This window comes from Pleurodeles waltl, chromosome 3_1 (assembly GCF_031143425.1).
Source record: "Pleurodeles waltl isolate 20211129_DDA chromosome 3_1, aPleWal1.hap1.20221129, whole genome shotgun sequence".
Taxonomy (NCBI): domain Eukaryota; kingdom Metazoa; phylum Chordata; class Amphibia; order Caudata; family Salamandridae; genus Pleurodeles; species Pleurodeles waltl.
Window position 1 is genome coordinate 701,879,928 of NC_090440.1, and position 14,975 is coordinate 701,894,902.

The 14,975-nt window shown below is 44.8% G+C and overlaps 1 protein-coding gene across 2 annotated transcripts in view; it reads right to left on the minus strand.

Moving 5' to 3' along the window:
* Nucleotides 1–4,100: 4,100 nt before the first annotated feature.
* The window catches only part of BSDC1 (BSD domain containing 1), a 148,801-nt gene continuing 137,926 nt past the window's right edge, over nt 4,101–14,975 (minus strand). For both annotated transcript variants that reach the window (XM_069223374.1, XM_069223373.1), the window contains exon 11: nt 4,101–7,575. In XM_069223374.1, the coding sequence (XP_069079475.1) occupies nt 7,543–7,575 (33 nt within the window). In that variant the 3' untranslated portion in view covers nt 4,101–7,542. The remainder of the gene's footprint in view (nt 7,576–14,975) is intronic.

Here is a 14,975-nt window from a genome sequence, read left to right on the forward strand (position 1 = left end):
TTGCCGGGTGCTCACTTTCGGCCTCGTCCGAGTCCGAATCAGGAATGGAGAAAGTCTCCTCTTCTTCGACGTCGTGGTGTCCTGCCGGCATCGACGCCATTTGAAGTCTTCGAGCTCTCCGGTCCCGTAGCGTCTTCTTCGACCGAAATGTCCAACAGGCCTTGCAGGTATCCTCTTTGTGTTCGGGGGACAAACACAAATTACAGACCAAAGGCTGGTCTGTATAAGGATACTTATTGTGGCATTCGGGGCAGAAGCGGAATGGGGTCCGTTTCATGAGCCTTGAAGACGCACGTGGTCGGGCCGACCAGGCCCCGCCGGGGAGTGGAAGCCCCGAAGGGCTACCGGAGCTCTTCTTTTATTCGGTGTCGATCTGCTATTACTAACCCGATACCGAACGCAAACAATACCGTCGAATTTTCCGAGATTTATCTAACTTTCCGAACCGAAACACGGAGCGAAGAGGAACACGTCCGAACCCGATGGCAGAAAGAAAACAATCTAAGATGGATTCGACGCCCATGCGCAATGGAGCCGAAAGGGAGGAGTCCCTCGGTCTCGTGACTCAAAAAGACTTCTTCGAAGAAAAACAACTTGTAACACTCCGAGCCCAACACTAGATGGCAGGATAATGCACAGCATGTGTATCTGCAGCTACACATGCCATCGAACATATATATATATATATATAATAATATATATATTCACTGCATCTATTCATTTTTGATGTATCGCACTTTTTATGACTATCATATAACTGATGAGTATTTTAGCATTTACAGGTGTTTTACTGCATTCAAGTTAAATAGTTAAAAGCTTTTAATTGATATCTGGGAAGTGCCTTAATAGATTTATTACTCAAACTAGGAGTGCTCCATTCCTTGGCATTGGTTTCCTCTTAGTTTGAAGCAAAGCAGAACACCACTCTTCTCAAAATGCGTCTCTGAGTGAGAGAAACTCCAACGCCCAGAAGCGCTGACACTGCGGGTTTTCGACATTGGTGAACGAATGGAGCCAAGGCTTTACCCATTCACAGCAGAGACTTTGCATCACCTCTGGAAGTAACTGCTATTTGTGATCCTCTAGGCAACAACTGCTGAATTTGTTTGCCTTTGTGTTCTAAGATCCTGCTTGGTAGTGCGCCACCTGGAAAATCCCATGGTGCTGCAGCCACCTCCAGGGGTGCTGGGCCTCCAGGCAAGGGGTTCACAACTCCATCCCCGTCCTGCTTGTTGCAGCACCCTAAGGTGGTGGTGTTGTCTGTGAACACCTGAACCAGAACTTCCTGCAAAGGGCAAAAATGGGGAGCAGGTGGGTGCAGAGCAGTAGCGAAATCAAGGGAACTGGCCGTAGCCCTACTATCTGTAAAGCACTCCAACGCAAAATCAACCTTTTCTCCTAAAAGATGGGACCCGTCAAAGGGCATGTCCAGCAGGGTGGATTGGACATCCCCCCAAAAAAAACAGTGGAGCGTTTCCAAACATGTAGCCTGATGGCGATCCTGGTTGTGATGGTTCGGCCCAACAAATCTGTGGTGTCCACACTGCAGCGTACATATAACTTGGCCTCATCCCGGCTACCTAGCACGACCTGGGAAATTATGGCATGAGCCTTCTCTGAGACTAGGGGCAAGACCTGACTGAATGAGTCCCATAAAGCATGGCTGTAACGACTACGCAGGCAAGAGGTATTAATGGAGCGCAAGGCAAAACTTGTAGAGGAAAAAAATCTGTGACTAAAACTACTGATGCGTTTCAACACCCTATCCAGTATAGTGGAAGGAAACGAGCTAGGTTGCACCCTGCTAGCTGAAGCCTGCACCAGTAAACTCTCCAGGAAAAGGTGCTAAGAGAGGAAGGTTGGATCCCTAGTGTAGAATGGTAGAGTGCGGTAATGAGACGATTGACGGGGTCTCTGGAGCAGGACTCTGCTCATGACCTCAAAAGTGTGGCGCTCAAGGCCTCACTGAAAGGTGAAAGAGGCTCGGAAGTAGTTTGGCCACATTGGAGGACCTCACTCAGCAAATTCATTTGCATGTCCTGACAGGGGAGCTGAAAATCATGTAACTTAGCAGCTCTAAGCACCAGTATAGAAAATGATGCAGAATCCTCAGTGGCTGACCGTGGAGGGGAGAACACCACAAAGTCTGTGGATGTATCAAGCCCACTGGCTTCTTGGAGCTCACCATACCATTGGGCCTCTTGATAAAACTGGTTAATGGCACCACAATAAGTGCCCTTTAGAATCCATGGCAAAAAGGTCACGGAGAAACAGTTCCTTCCTTCGGGGGTAAAGAAACTATCAGAAATGGGGCTTGGAAGAAGTGGTATCAAGATAGATGCCAGATGGGGTCACAGCAACGGTTTGGCATGGTTAATGGCATTGGCTGGTCTATCAACACTGGTCACAACAGTATTGGCATCTGGGATGGCATAGGTGCTAGGATTGGCAGAGATCTGGAACAGATCCAGAAGGCCCAACTGGCACCGGGGTTGGTCCTGCCAGCGGAGTCTCAGTTGAAAGACCTCTTGGCTCCATGGTACCAAAGGCGCTCCAGAGGGAAGTGCTTGCCCGCATAATCACATTATGGCCTCCTGAAACTTATACAGTTGAGCAACAATCGTCCCATGCCCCGGAAACCTAGATTGGTTCAGCGAGGAAGGTGAAACCGGAACCAGAGAGGGGATTTGAGAGCAGGTCCTGGAGGTGTAATGAATCTGAGCCTTCTCAGGGGCCTTGGAGCCTCGTTTGAATGCTTCTTCTTATTAGACGTGCCCGAAGAGTGTGACCTCGATGATGACTTTTCAGATCACTCGTGGGACTGTGATCAGGAAAGACCTAGCAAACTTGACTGCCACATCCCCTCCTTGTGGCCCCATATTGTCTTCAGGTGCATCAGGTCGCACTCACTGCAGGTCATGGGGTGAGCCGAGGGGCCAAACGAAAACCAAGCAAGGATCAGAGACAGACGCCTGCTTGTGACATTCCACACCAGACTTAAGCCTTGAGAACATGTCCCTTGCACACCAGGGAAAAACCTTTTAAGGAAACAGGCCTCAAAACGTCAAGGAAAAATAGTCTCAAAGAGCCCAGTGGTAGCTGTGGATCCATGTTTGCTGGCACGAAAAGAAAGGAACTGTCAGCACACGTAGGTGGCATCTACACAGGCCTGCACATGTCACATCTGATGCTGGCGACATAGGTGAGGATTCACAGGCGCCACCTTCAGGCACACAAGGAGAACTGCTTTAAAGTTTTCCAGATCCAGTTTGATGCCATGCGAGTCTTGTAAGGTGAGGAATCTGCGGTTAGAAGTCTCTCTCAGAAGCTTTGGTTTCATTTATCTGAATACTGAAGGGTTGAGATGTAAGGGAAGATTAACTGGAGGATGTGGTGAATATTAAATCAATTCATATGTAAAGTAGCGCACCAGTTCCAATTAAACGAAGCTCATCTCAAATCAGAATGTAGTGGCAAACACCTGGCCCACTTAAAGGAACACGAAGAACAGAGCTTAAGAGTCGTGCTTATAACAGGGCCAAAGTTGAGGGCAATCAACACATTGTGTTTCTGGGAAAATATTTGGGGGAGGGGGATTCAAGACTCATTACCGGGTCAAATCTGAAGGACAACCAACCCAGTCAAATTACAGAGAAACGCAATCTATCCAGCCACATTACATCAAAAAGTTACAGCTTCCAACCAAACCCACAATAGGACAACTAACTGTGTTCCGTCATAATAATGACCCCAGGGGACAACAAACCCTACCTATTTAAAAGAAAATTGGTGACTAAAAACCAGCCAAATCGATTACAGAAACAAAGCTTACCAACCTAACCCAGACTAACTGCATAGATGGAGCCTACAGAACATGACAAAGGGAAACTGAAGAAAGCTCTGACTCTTTACAGCACCGACGACCAGCCCAGGTAAAGTAGAGAGTTTGCATTTCTTGGCAAGAAATCCAACTTCATTCCACAGCCAGAATGCAACAGCCAAACCAGTTTCCAATGCTTAGCTCACCCCAAAGAAACACAATTAGTTTCTATCATGCATGTACACAGCATATTCACAAATAAAAACCAGGATGCAGGCAGTTGCATGGTGAAGAGATCTTTAATAGCTGTTAACTACAAGTCTGCAAAAGATTCAGGAGAAAGCATTAACAAAACCAACTTCCCACAAGATTAGTCTTGCTTTCTTTTTCTCTCATCCGGTTTTACAATAGAAAATATTCAAGGAAAGGCTTATAATTTAAAAGAAGATATTGCACAAACAATCAATAGGTTAGTAGATGAAGAAAATAATTCTGAAGTTGAATTATCGGACCAGTTCTTTTAATGTGAAAGATTCTGCTGGGCAGCACATGCTCATGTCCTTTGTCAGAAGTTCCTGAGAATTCCAGAACCTGCTCAGGAGACAAAGGAGACTTTGCCTCAACATGGCAGTAGTAAGATGTCCGGTATGCATGTGTACATCAGTCCCAAATAGCACTCAAACAGCAGTATATCCCCTCCTGGATCCCACAAAGAAGTGGCAGCATGTTTGCATCAACTAAAAGAACACATGAGGATGGTTATACAACTTAATTGTGTCTTTTCTAGAGGAATATTCTGCGCAAGTCTACACAAGCTGATGATCTTTCAGAGTAGCAGAGGCTGAATGAAGATAGTAGGTTAGTAAAGGTTTTCTGAGCCACTGAAAAAGTAATCATCTGTTGTGCATTAAAAATTGCAGAAGGGAACCTTGGTACTAGCAAACTACTTAGCTATCCCTAGTCTAAAGAGCTTCGGTAACTGCTGTTTGCAATCTCTTGTGCCTGTAGCTTTTTTGTGTATTCGTGTTGAGGGACACTTATTTCTGCAGGTTTGTAGTCTTGCAGCTCTTCTAAAAAAAAAAAAAAAAAGATTTAGGGACAGCAAAGCCTCAATGTGCCTTCCCTCTCTCCAAGCCAAATCCTATGCAGGCACTGCCTAGGAGTAGCAAAGTAATGATAAAAGACCCAAATACAGCACACAACAAGACTAGCTTCAAATCTTCAAGTGACTTAAGTGATAAAATTGCGGTGTGAGCCAAACTAAATGGAACCCCCCAAACTGCAAGTGACCTTCCATCCCTCACTCCTCGAGAGAGTTTCAATCATCCAGATTCTCCAGTCCAGGGAAAACACAAAATCAAGATGCATTCTAACTTAGAATACACAAGAATAAAATATATAATCTGAAGTGGTGAGCCAGATGTACGCAGGATATTATAGAACTATAGTTCAGACAGAGAGAAGTGTGTCAAAACACCTCACTTATGCATCTTTAGGAGCCAAATGTAGCCTATGTGGACGTGGGCCTATAACATCTGGCTACATTCCCTTTCAGGTGTAGATGCAGTCTGACGCAGCAGTTTATTATCAACAGAATGGATTCTCGACTGTGAAACATGGGTTCTTGACTGTGAAACACACAGAGTTAATGGAGAAAGTCATTCTGAAACGTACTGCTTGGAACTAGACACTATTCAGTCTTGAGGACTTTGTGTGTAACAAAATCAAAGAAAGCCCTCCACACACTTGGTTCAGCAAAAGTTTGGACATTATGTGTTAAATGAACAGCTTCAGTAAAGCAGAAGACTCCTGTGATGGAGCCAATACTTTAAGGGAGTGGGAAGAGTAAGAAATGGTGGTACATCATTCCTTATGTTTAAACTTTCTCATGTTGCTGCATGTGCATCACTTCATCAACTCTGAAACCTTTTAAAGACATATTTGGTGTCCCCCCTTTTGTACTTGGGTCCCTGTCTGAGATTCACTCTTTCCCACACCTTTTTTGGCCATCCTCACAACTGCACTCTGAACATTGCCCACCAAAAGATTAGGGTTCTGGTCATAATGTCTCCAGTACTTCGCAAGTTTTCACAAAGTAAAACTGCAAAGGCAACTGTAAACATTTTAGAACCAGGACCTCCTACATCTGACCTTCCAATCGTTAAGTACAGATGTGCAACCTGGAGCGACTACAGAGACAAAGGGTATCCCATCCATCAAAAGTTTTACATACACTGTAAGTCTAGATGCCCCACCTCTAGGCATTTTCTGGAGAGATTTAAGTTCGGAAAGACACAAAAGTCCACCCATCCAAACCAACAAGAATAGATACACTAGCAGTTCATAGACAGGTCAGGATGCATGCGACCTCCCCATCTAGCCCACTGAAGCCTCTGTAGAAGCACAACTGTGTGAACCCTTCCCATGTAAATCATAAGAAAGCAGAGGTGTTTCCTCTGCAACCTCCATCCCGTAGTAGAGATGTTCTAGCTAGCACCAAGCTGTACTCCAAAACGCATGCTACTACTAGTAACTTGAGATATACGACATTAATCCATTGCAGAGTTCAGTAGGGTTGCATACTTTCTTGCCAAAAGGAAGTGAATATATACCAGCAAGCGACTGCAGAGACACAAGTGCATGTGACCTTCCCTCATAATCACGCTAAGATGCACAACATGCAAAATGTTTATCAAACTCCTCCAGCCATCAAACACTAAAATGTATCATCCGTCTTCGGAGACTCCAGAACTATGTGCTCCAGCCTCTCCCATCCCCCACCAGGAAGCAGCAATGAATCATTCACTGCGAATTTAGAGATGAGTACCAGAGCCTGTGTACCTGACCTACTACGCTAACAGAACGCAAATGAGTACTACCTCCAAACACACCACGGCTCTAAACCCTTGCCATGGAGAGCTTGGGTGGAAGTGACCTCTGAAATATCTATTCAAATGGAGGCATAAGTGATTGCTAGTGATTGGAGGCAGATCAAAATCAGAGTTTGCTGCCAAAGACAGTGAGCACAGTCTGCTTCTTACGGAACGGGTAGCTCTAGTTCCAAAATGTCCTGCTTTTAACTGGCCTACGATGCTATCCTTCTACCAATGACGTGTGTCTTTGGATGAGTAACTTTCTCCCACTTCCTAATGGTAATATAGAAAAAAATCCCTTCAGCCATAGTTCCCTGATGGGGGTATCCTAAATTCAGAATTATAATATTCCCCCTATTAAGGCGGAATCCTGTGCTACAACATTCTAAATTTGTTATCCCCTTATACCAGCCCACTCTGTGGTGCTGCTCGGCATTGCCCATGGGACAAGTATAGTCTATGGACAGCAGCAGAATTTATGGATCTTTCCCAAACACAAGACCTGATTCAAGCTACCAAGCATAACGGCAACCATTTACACTTCAGATAAAAGTGGGATTGATGAGTTTAGCAAACAAGGAACACAAAAAAGAGAACAGATACAAATGGTCCATTTTCAGCCCTTCCCATTGCACAGTTTGAGGTCCCTTCCAGCTCAGTACCTCCACCCAAAGTAAAAGGAAGATCTGTCTTGCCAAGCCTACATGTCCTCCAAGCTCCAGACACAGCAAGGCAGGCTCTTATGGTATTGAGGCAAGCACTGAATGACAATGGGCAGAACTGGACAGAGCAGGCAGCGGTGACTGGTATTCCATATTTACACACGCAGTACTTCTGGTTTTTCCTCTTCTACTGCCAATCTTCCCACTCCTCCTCCTCCAGCTGAAAGGAAAAGACAACTTTAAAGAAGCTATAGAAACAATTATGAACCAAACAAACCATTCTTTCACATGTTGCAAAGCAACGCCTTTTTAAATCATTAGGGCCAGAGCATCTGATCACAAGATTTAATGCAACACTCCAATCCACCCCGACCAACAGGGAAGACACATCATCTGATCATAACCTATGCCAAAAAAGCACCTTATTCACCACAACAGTGAGACAAATACACCCAATCCCATGACAAGCTGAAATAACCTGCCAGATCTAATGCAGAGTCATAATGCAATAACCTAATGCAATGAGCAGCAGCAACACAACTCACTTCATGATATCCGGGCCAATAATGGAATTAATATTATCCATACATTGATGAGTGACAATCCCTAATCAAACCATAGGTGATGCCGCAACTCACAATCACAACCAGCGAGTCAACATTCCTCACAAAATCACAAGCATCAGTACCCTTTAAAAAATCTAATGCCATTTAATTAGGACCTTGGGGAGGATCTGTATGCCAAAGCTTTAAGACGGGTCTTGTCCCGCTCAACAGCCACCTCCTCCATAACACCAGAAAGTCCTTAAATTAATTCCCTTGGCTTCATCAATGGACATGCACAAACAGGCACACCTTGAAGAACCCTGCAGAGGTGTGGCAAAGGGCAGCAAAGTGCTTATCACTACAGGGCCTCTCTTATGTGGGGCAGTGCAACAAGATGGCACCCAGTCCGGAAGTGGAAGAGGGAGCGTGACCCTGAATGATAGGAGGCAACTCTAACACAGTGGTGTTTCAGGAGGGAGGCCGCAGCAATGTGAGGCCATTGGGAAGACCTTCCCCGGTCCACTCCCTGGCACCCGCCTATACCCAAGCCCGAGCTATAAGACAAGGCACTGCTGAAAGTGGCCACATGGTTGTTTGACCAACAGGAGGATCCCAGGATATGGGTCCTTAAATCCCTAGAGCGAGGTGTGTGTTTCCATTCTAGAACATATAATCTGCAGGTCATGGGGGTCCTGAAACAGACTCGTCCTGGCACACACTTGGGTGGAAAATGGTGGTCTTGGAGCAGAACGATCCAGTAGAAACCTGGCCTCCATTTCGATATCTAAGAACTGTCCTATAAAGGGACAGGAGAAAAGAAGACACTGGTTTCCCTTGCCACCCACCCAAACTACCATCTCATTTCCCCCATTCACCTTTGCAAAGTAACTAACTGCCGAAAAACAAATAGAGGGGGAGAGAAAATAAAATGAAACTGACTAGGAAAAAATTGTAATTAAAAGAAGACAAAAAGAAAAAGAAAAGCCGATTGTTGGTACAGCTTCCAGGGCACTACCTACAGTACAGTAAAGCCTATGACCTAACCATACTGGCATTCCCCACAAGTGCAGCAACCCATGTCTGCATTTGTGATGCAGGCACTCACATATTAATTTATATCACACAGCGACTTCACAGTAAAGGTGTTGGAGACATCTTGGTAGTACACAGGCACAATGAGTGATGATAGTGAAATCAGCACTGTCCTGTGACAACAGAAGGGAAAATGAAAATATAAAATACAACTGCAGCCTACAACACCCCAGATGCAGCCTTACACTTACCTGCCTCAAGCTTCAAAGCTGTCATTAGGAACATCATAATTGGATGGCTATTACACCCCACCAGGATAAACTCAAATATTTTAAAGGGATACCAGAGATGATAAACAATGTTCCTTAGCCTTTCGATTTCTATGGTTCCCCACTTAATCACTGGAATTCGGGGACCCCCACTGAGTTATTATTGGAATCCCGGGATCCCAGTTAAAGTAATTTCGATGAACTGAACCGAAAAACAATACACAAAAACAGTGGCGGCCGGCAGCTTTAGGAGGGGGGGGGAGGGGGGGAGGGGGCGGTAAGCGCGCACACACACACACACACACACTCATTCTTTCATACACAGACACGCATGCACATCCATTAACAACACTCATACCATTCAAACATGCACGCATGCACCAAACATTCATTTGAAAAGATCACACACACACGCATATCCATTAACAACACTCATAACACTCAAACATGCACGCGCGCACCAAACATTCAATTTAAAACATCACACACACACTTACCTTCAGCCTCCAGGTCCCAGGAGGGTTGGGACTGCTGCCTTCCTTTGGGAAGGCAGCAGTCCCAGCCATGTCACAGAGTGGGATGGGTTCAGTGACACTGCTGATCCCCACCCCACTCTGTGATGAAGTTTCACTGATTGACACTCGCCCTGGGCGCTTCAGGGCTTAAACCTGAAGCGCCCAGGTCGAAGTCAATGGGTGACACTTTCCTCGTCACCCAGGGGAGGGCCTCGAGGCACCTTTGCTGAGCCGAGGAGGTCACATCCATAGGAGCTGTGACCTCCTCAGCCCAGCAAAGTTCAGCTCAGGCAGCCAGGAATCTGCAGAAATTGCGCATGGCTCACTCCTGGCTGTCTGACCTGAACATGAAGAGTGTCCGTCAGGCTTGCCTTTGTTCAGCCTGACAGACACTCTTCATGAGGGGCAAAAGGTGGGGGGATGTTGCCCCTTTGCCCTAAAGAACGGGCCGCCACTGCACAAAAATACAAAAACAAGAATTTATTAGAGAAATACACAAATTATTAAATATTTAATTAACCAACAGTTGCTCTGCTCCTACTAATAAATTTGAGGATACCAACTCATTTCTTACGCTCTAATTTAAAACCCCTTTACATTAACAGAACATTTTAAAATTTTCAATTTCACATGTTGCATCTTTATTAATATAACCTTTATTAATCTTTTATGGCTACTTATTTTATAAGCGTTTGTGGACCCCCTGAATAAGCTTACGAATCACCAGGGGTCAATGGACCACATGTTAAGAAGGACTACCTTAGGAAACAAGATTGACACAGTGATATTATATTTGAGTCTTTTAAGGGCAGGGCTGAGCAGAATAAATTAGCCAAAAGAGTAACTCAAAACGAATAGGCAAGTCAACAATATTTCACTAACCATAGAAGGTTTTCAAACACAGGTGGCAGAACTTAAAGAAATATTCCAGTTTTAAGAATACAGAGCTGAATATTCGGAAAGCTGCATTCATAGGATTAATATAAGACTGATAGGCCTGCCCAAAAAAACTAAAAAGGTAACAGATGCAACTGTTCTTGGAAGTCTGGCTGAGGAAGACCGTGGCACCAATGGGGCTGTCAAGTTATTTTGATGTTGAGTATGCCCACAGGATTCACCTTCAACCAACAGTTTGTACGCCTCCTTCTTTACAGTGACTGTAACTTTCTGCTTCAAAGAGCCAGGCAAAATTGCCTCTGAATGGGAGAACAACAATATTCTTCTGTTTCCTGATTAAGCTGTTGCTGTGCAGCAACAACAGTATTTTTCAGTGAAGTTAAAACGAACCTGTAAACTAGTTCTCAGAAATACACTTCTTTTCCTGCCAACTCAAAATCCTGAGTAGTGAGACGGAACGTTTCACTTGCCCTGTATTCAACTGTACAACGAAATCCATTGTTTACTCCTGCTATTTAGTGTTGAGCATGCAGGTCCGAAAGTTGTTTTTTTTCTAAAAATGTTCGAGTTACAAGTTACCTCATGACTCCTTCTTTAGGCCACCAGGCACCATGACAAACAGGACCTCAGACTGCTTTTTCCCTGGAGGGTGAGTACTTTCGGAGGAGTGTAATGAACTAAGCCAGAAAGTGTGGCCAATGGACCGTCATTGTGCGGGGTAAAAGAGGAAAATATCCTGTATCAGTGCTCACTTCCAGCGAGGCAGGATGGCAAATATGAACCTACAAGCTACGAACTGAATTACGGGAGTAACATTTTCCATTCATAGCATGTGCTGCTGTAGATACATAAGCTTTGTACAGCCCTTTAAGGCAGTATCTCCCCTAAGTGATGGCCAGCCAGCAGATGACTGAAATAAAGTTCTTAAAACTGTTTAGCGAACTTAGACTTCCTGACGAGCTATGGCATCTACATAGTAGTATTTAACAAACGTGTGATATAGATTAGTTAGAAGGCTTACATATGTCTGCATAGATAGGTCTCCTAACAAAGCTGTATTAGTGCCCTTCTTTAGAGTGTAATGTGCTCTAGGCACTACATATATTTAACACTATGTAGTGCATTGGTGTTCTCCTGACATCAAGCATGTGTAATGCCCCTACTGCCATAGTCTCTGAATGTGGAAATGGGCAACTCAATTGTCTGGTTTACATGAATGAGGGTAAACACTTTGGCAGAACAAATGGGGTTGTTTTTAAAACCGTTCCACGAATCTGAAAACAAAGTTATTTAACAGTTTGTCCTAGCAGTTCAGTAATTCTCATTTGAGAAGTGACAGCAACCAATGAGGCTGCCTTCCAAGACAAGAAATGAATGCCACACGAGTGCAGAGGCTCGAAGGGAGAACTGTTCTTGGAGGAATGTTAATTTCAAGGCCCCCGTGAAGCCCTTGATCACAGGTATTTTAAAGCGAGAAAAATGATCTGCATGTAAGCAGCCACAGCAGCTAAATTTAAACTAACAGAAGTGTGTACCAATCCCACTTTCTGCAAATACAATAACTAGCAGATAATGTCTAGAACAGATGCTTTGAGGGGGGTCTACCTCTTTCCACAAACAATAATGGACAAACCTTTCTACTTTACAGAGTAACAGTCACATGTGGTGGGTTCTATGTGCCTTGCACGGGATTTATATACAGTTCTATGGAGGTTTAGGGGAACCAAACCCTCAAATCTCAGGTGCTAGATTTAACCACCTAAAGTCTGCATGAAGCAGGAGACCTGGTCTTAGCAGTAGCTTTTGGTTGGATGTGCAGATATTTCCAGCAGCATCGAATACCACGACTGTCTCCCCCAAGTTGGTGCCACCAAAATGAGGGTCATTGATACTTGCCTCATTTCCCTCATGATCTATGGGATCAGAGGCAGTACAGGAGAACTCTTTCCTGTCATTGAAGTTATGGCATTCTGAGTGGTGGTGAATAGATCGATTGTTTGATTGCACCATTTGTGAAAGTACTCGTGAATTATGAGGAGATTCAGCTCTCTTTTGTGGATATGTTGATGCATCTGTACAACAGGTCTGAAAAATCATTGTACTCCCCGGGCAGGTGGAGAAACAGAATTTGATTGTGAATGATCCAATGCCATATCTTTTGGGCCAATGCTGACAGCTGGGACAAGTGAGCTCCCCTTTATATTTCGGTCATTTTCCCCATCTTTATAAGAACTGTTTTGCCTCGAATAAGAGTGTAAAACGCACTGATTGTCAAGTGGATCCCGGTCACATCTAGATAATTAATGTGACAAATCTTTTGTCCTTGCACCCAGGTACTCTTAACAGTCAAGTAGTTGAGATGTGCTCCCCACTACATGAGTGAGGTGCCCATTGTAATGGTTACTTGAGGTTGAGGGCCCAGAAAGGGCAAGACCAACAACACATTTTTGTAGCTCTAGGATATTGGTGCTGAACTCTGGGCTCTAGCAACACTAGATCCTTCCACTGATTCTCCGCTTGTAACCACTGCCTCCCCAGACACTCTTGCAGAGGACGCACGTGTAGCCTTGTGTGCAGCACTATCATTATGCATAAAGCCATCATCTCCAACATCAGTTAACTAAGTTGTCTTCACTGTAAGAGAAGTAGTGTCTGAAAATGAGGCAGCAGCCTTTGGAATGCCATCAATCTTCTCTTGGTATGGGTAGGTTTTCCATGTGATGGAATTTAACACAGCCCTAGGAAAGGCTGGATGTGCTGTGGCATGGGATGGAACGTACTGGCACTGACTGTGAACCCTAACTTGTGTAACAGGGACATTGCCACCCGAATGTGTGCTAGGCATCGTTCTCAGTTGCCATTCTTTATCATCTACTCATACAGGTAAGGGAAGACGTGACTGGTGTTTTTGCACAGATGTACAACAAACACTGCTAGAAATTTGTTCAATACCCATGGGCTGCTGTAACTCTGAATTGGCAGTGTTATCCACCAAAGCACACATAATGGCAATGCACCAGATGTACTGGGATGTGGGAGAATGAGACTTTCAGGTTGAGGGTCGCTAAATGATCCCCTGTGCAAAGCAGCACAATAATGTATTGAAGGGTGTCATTCTCAAGTACTCCAACAGTATGTTGCGGTTCTAGGGTCTGATGTCTAGGTTAGGCAACAGAGTTCGATCCTTCCTGGAAATGAGGGAGTAAACTTCTTGGCCCTGCTGCTGAGGGTGCACCAGATCGATGGCACCTTTAGTGAGGAATGCTAGTACTTGCTCGTGCAATAGTCATAGGTGGTCTCAACTCACTATGTGGCGATGAGGTTTATGTTTGGTGGAACTCTAGGCAGTAACCCTGCTGTACCACAGAGAGAATTCATTTGTACAAATGAATTTCCCCCAATTGCAGAAGGAACAACTTTAATCTCACCCTAAAAGTGTAGAGTGAATGTGGGAATAATGGGCGAGTCAGTGCTCGGAGGCAGTTGTGTTGTTGCAAGAGCCAGCTTTAACCTTGCCTGTGCCATTGCCAATGTCACAGTAGCTGAATCTACTGAAGGACTTTGGTCAACGAGTGTCCTGAAAGGAAATGTTGTTGTTGCTGATATCCCTGCCTCTGGGAAGGAGAAAATGATTTGAGGCCTGCTCTTGACTGTTGCTTGCAAAAAGCAGAACTGCGTGTTTTAATCTGCAGAGTGGCTACAGCCTTACCCTTCTAAGCATCTTTTTTGATTTTTTTAAGCACACGGTCAGCCTAATGGCCAGAACAGATGCTCGTCTCAAACAGGATGCTAACTAAGTGCTCCGGAACCTCTGGTCAAAGCCGGGATACTTCCTGAGCCAGACGTGACACCACAGCAGAATGCTAGTATTAATCTCTCTTGAGGCAGTTCGAGTCCAGGGCACACTGAACAGTGATGTTCGAGAATATTTTCCCTTTCGCATCAAGTTCTTCGCCATCTTATAATAAGCCTTAAGAAGGTGCTTCACCAACTCCCGCCATCTTCCAGTGATAACGTATATGCCCCCACAGCCACATACTCCCCCCCCCCATTCGCATCAATTTTCTTGCTCTTTTTGTCTGGAGGAGCATACCTGATTGCTTTAGCTGAAGCACTCTTTCTAGCAGTGTATTAGCACCAAAACCTCAGTCGGGACAAACTCCCTGATGTAAACCATGTTATTTTATACATCTTCTCACCCCTTGGAATGACTGCCATCACTTTTACCAGGTCCTTGAAATAATCCATACTACATTTGGTCATGCTCTTTAGCAAGGGGAAGTAATGGACAGACATCCTGCTTTTGGAAAGGGTTTTGACTAACAAGCCAACAAAGTCATCAAACACAGGGAGCAGAACCTT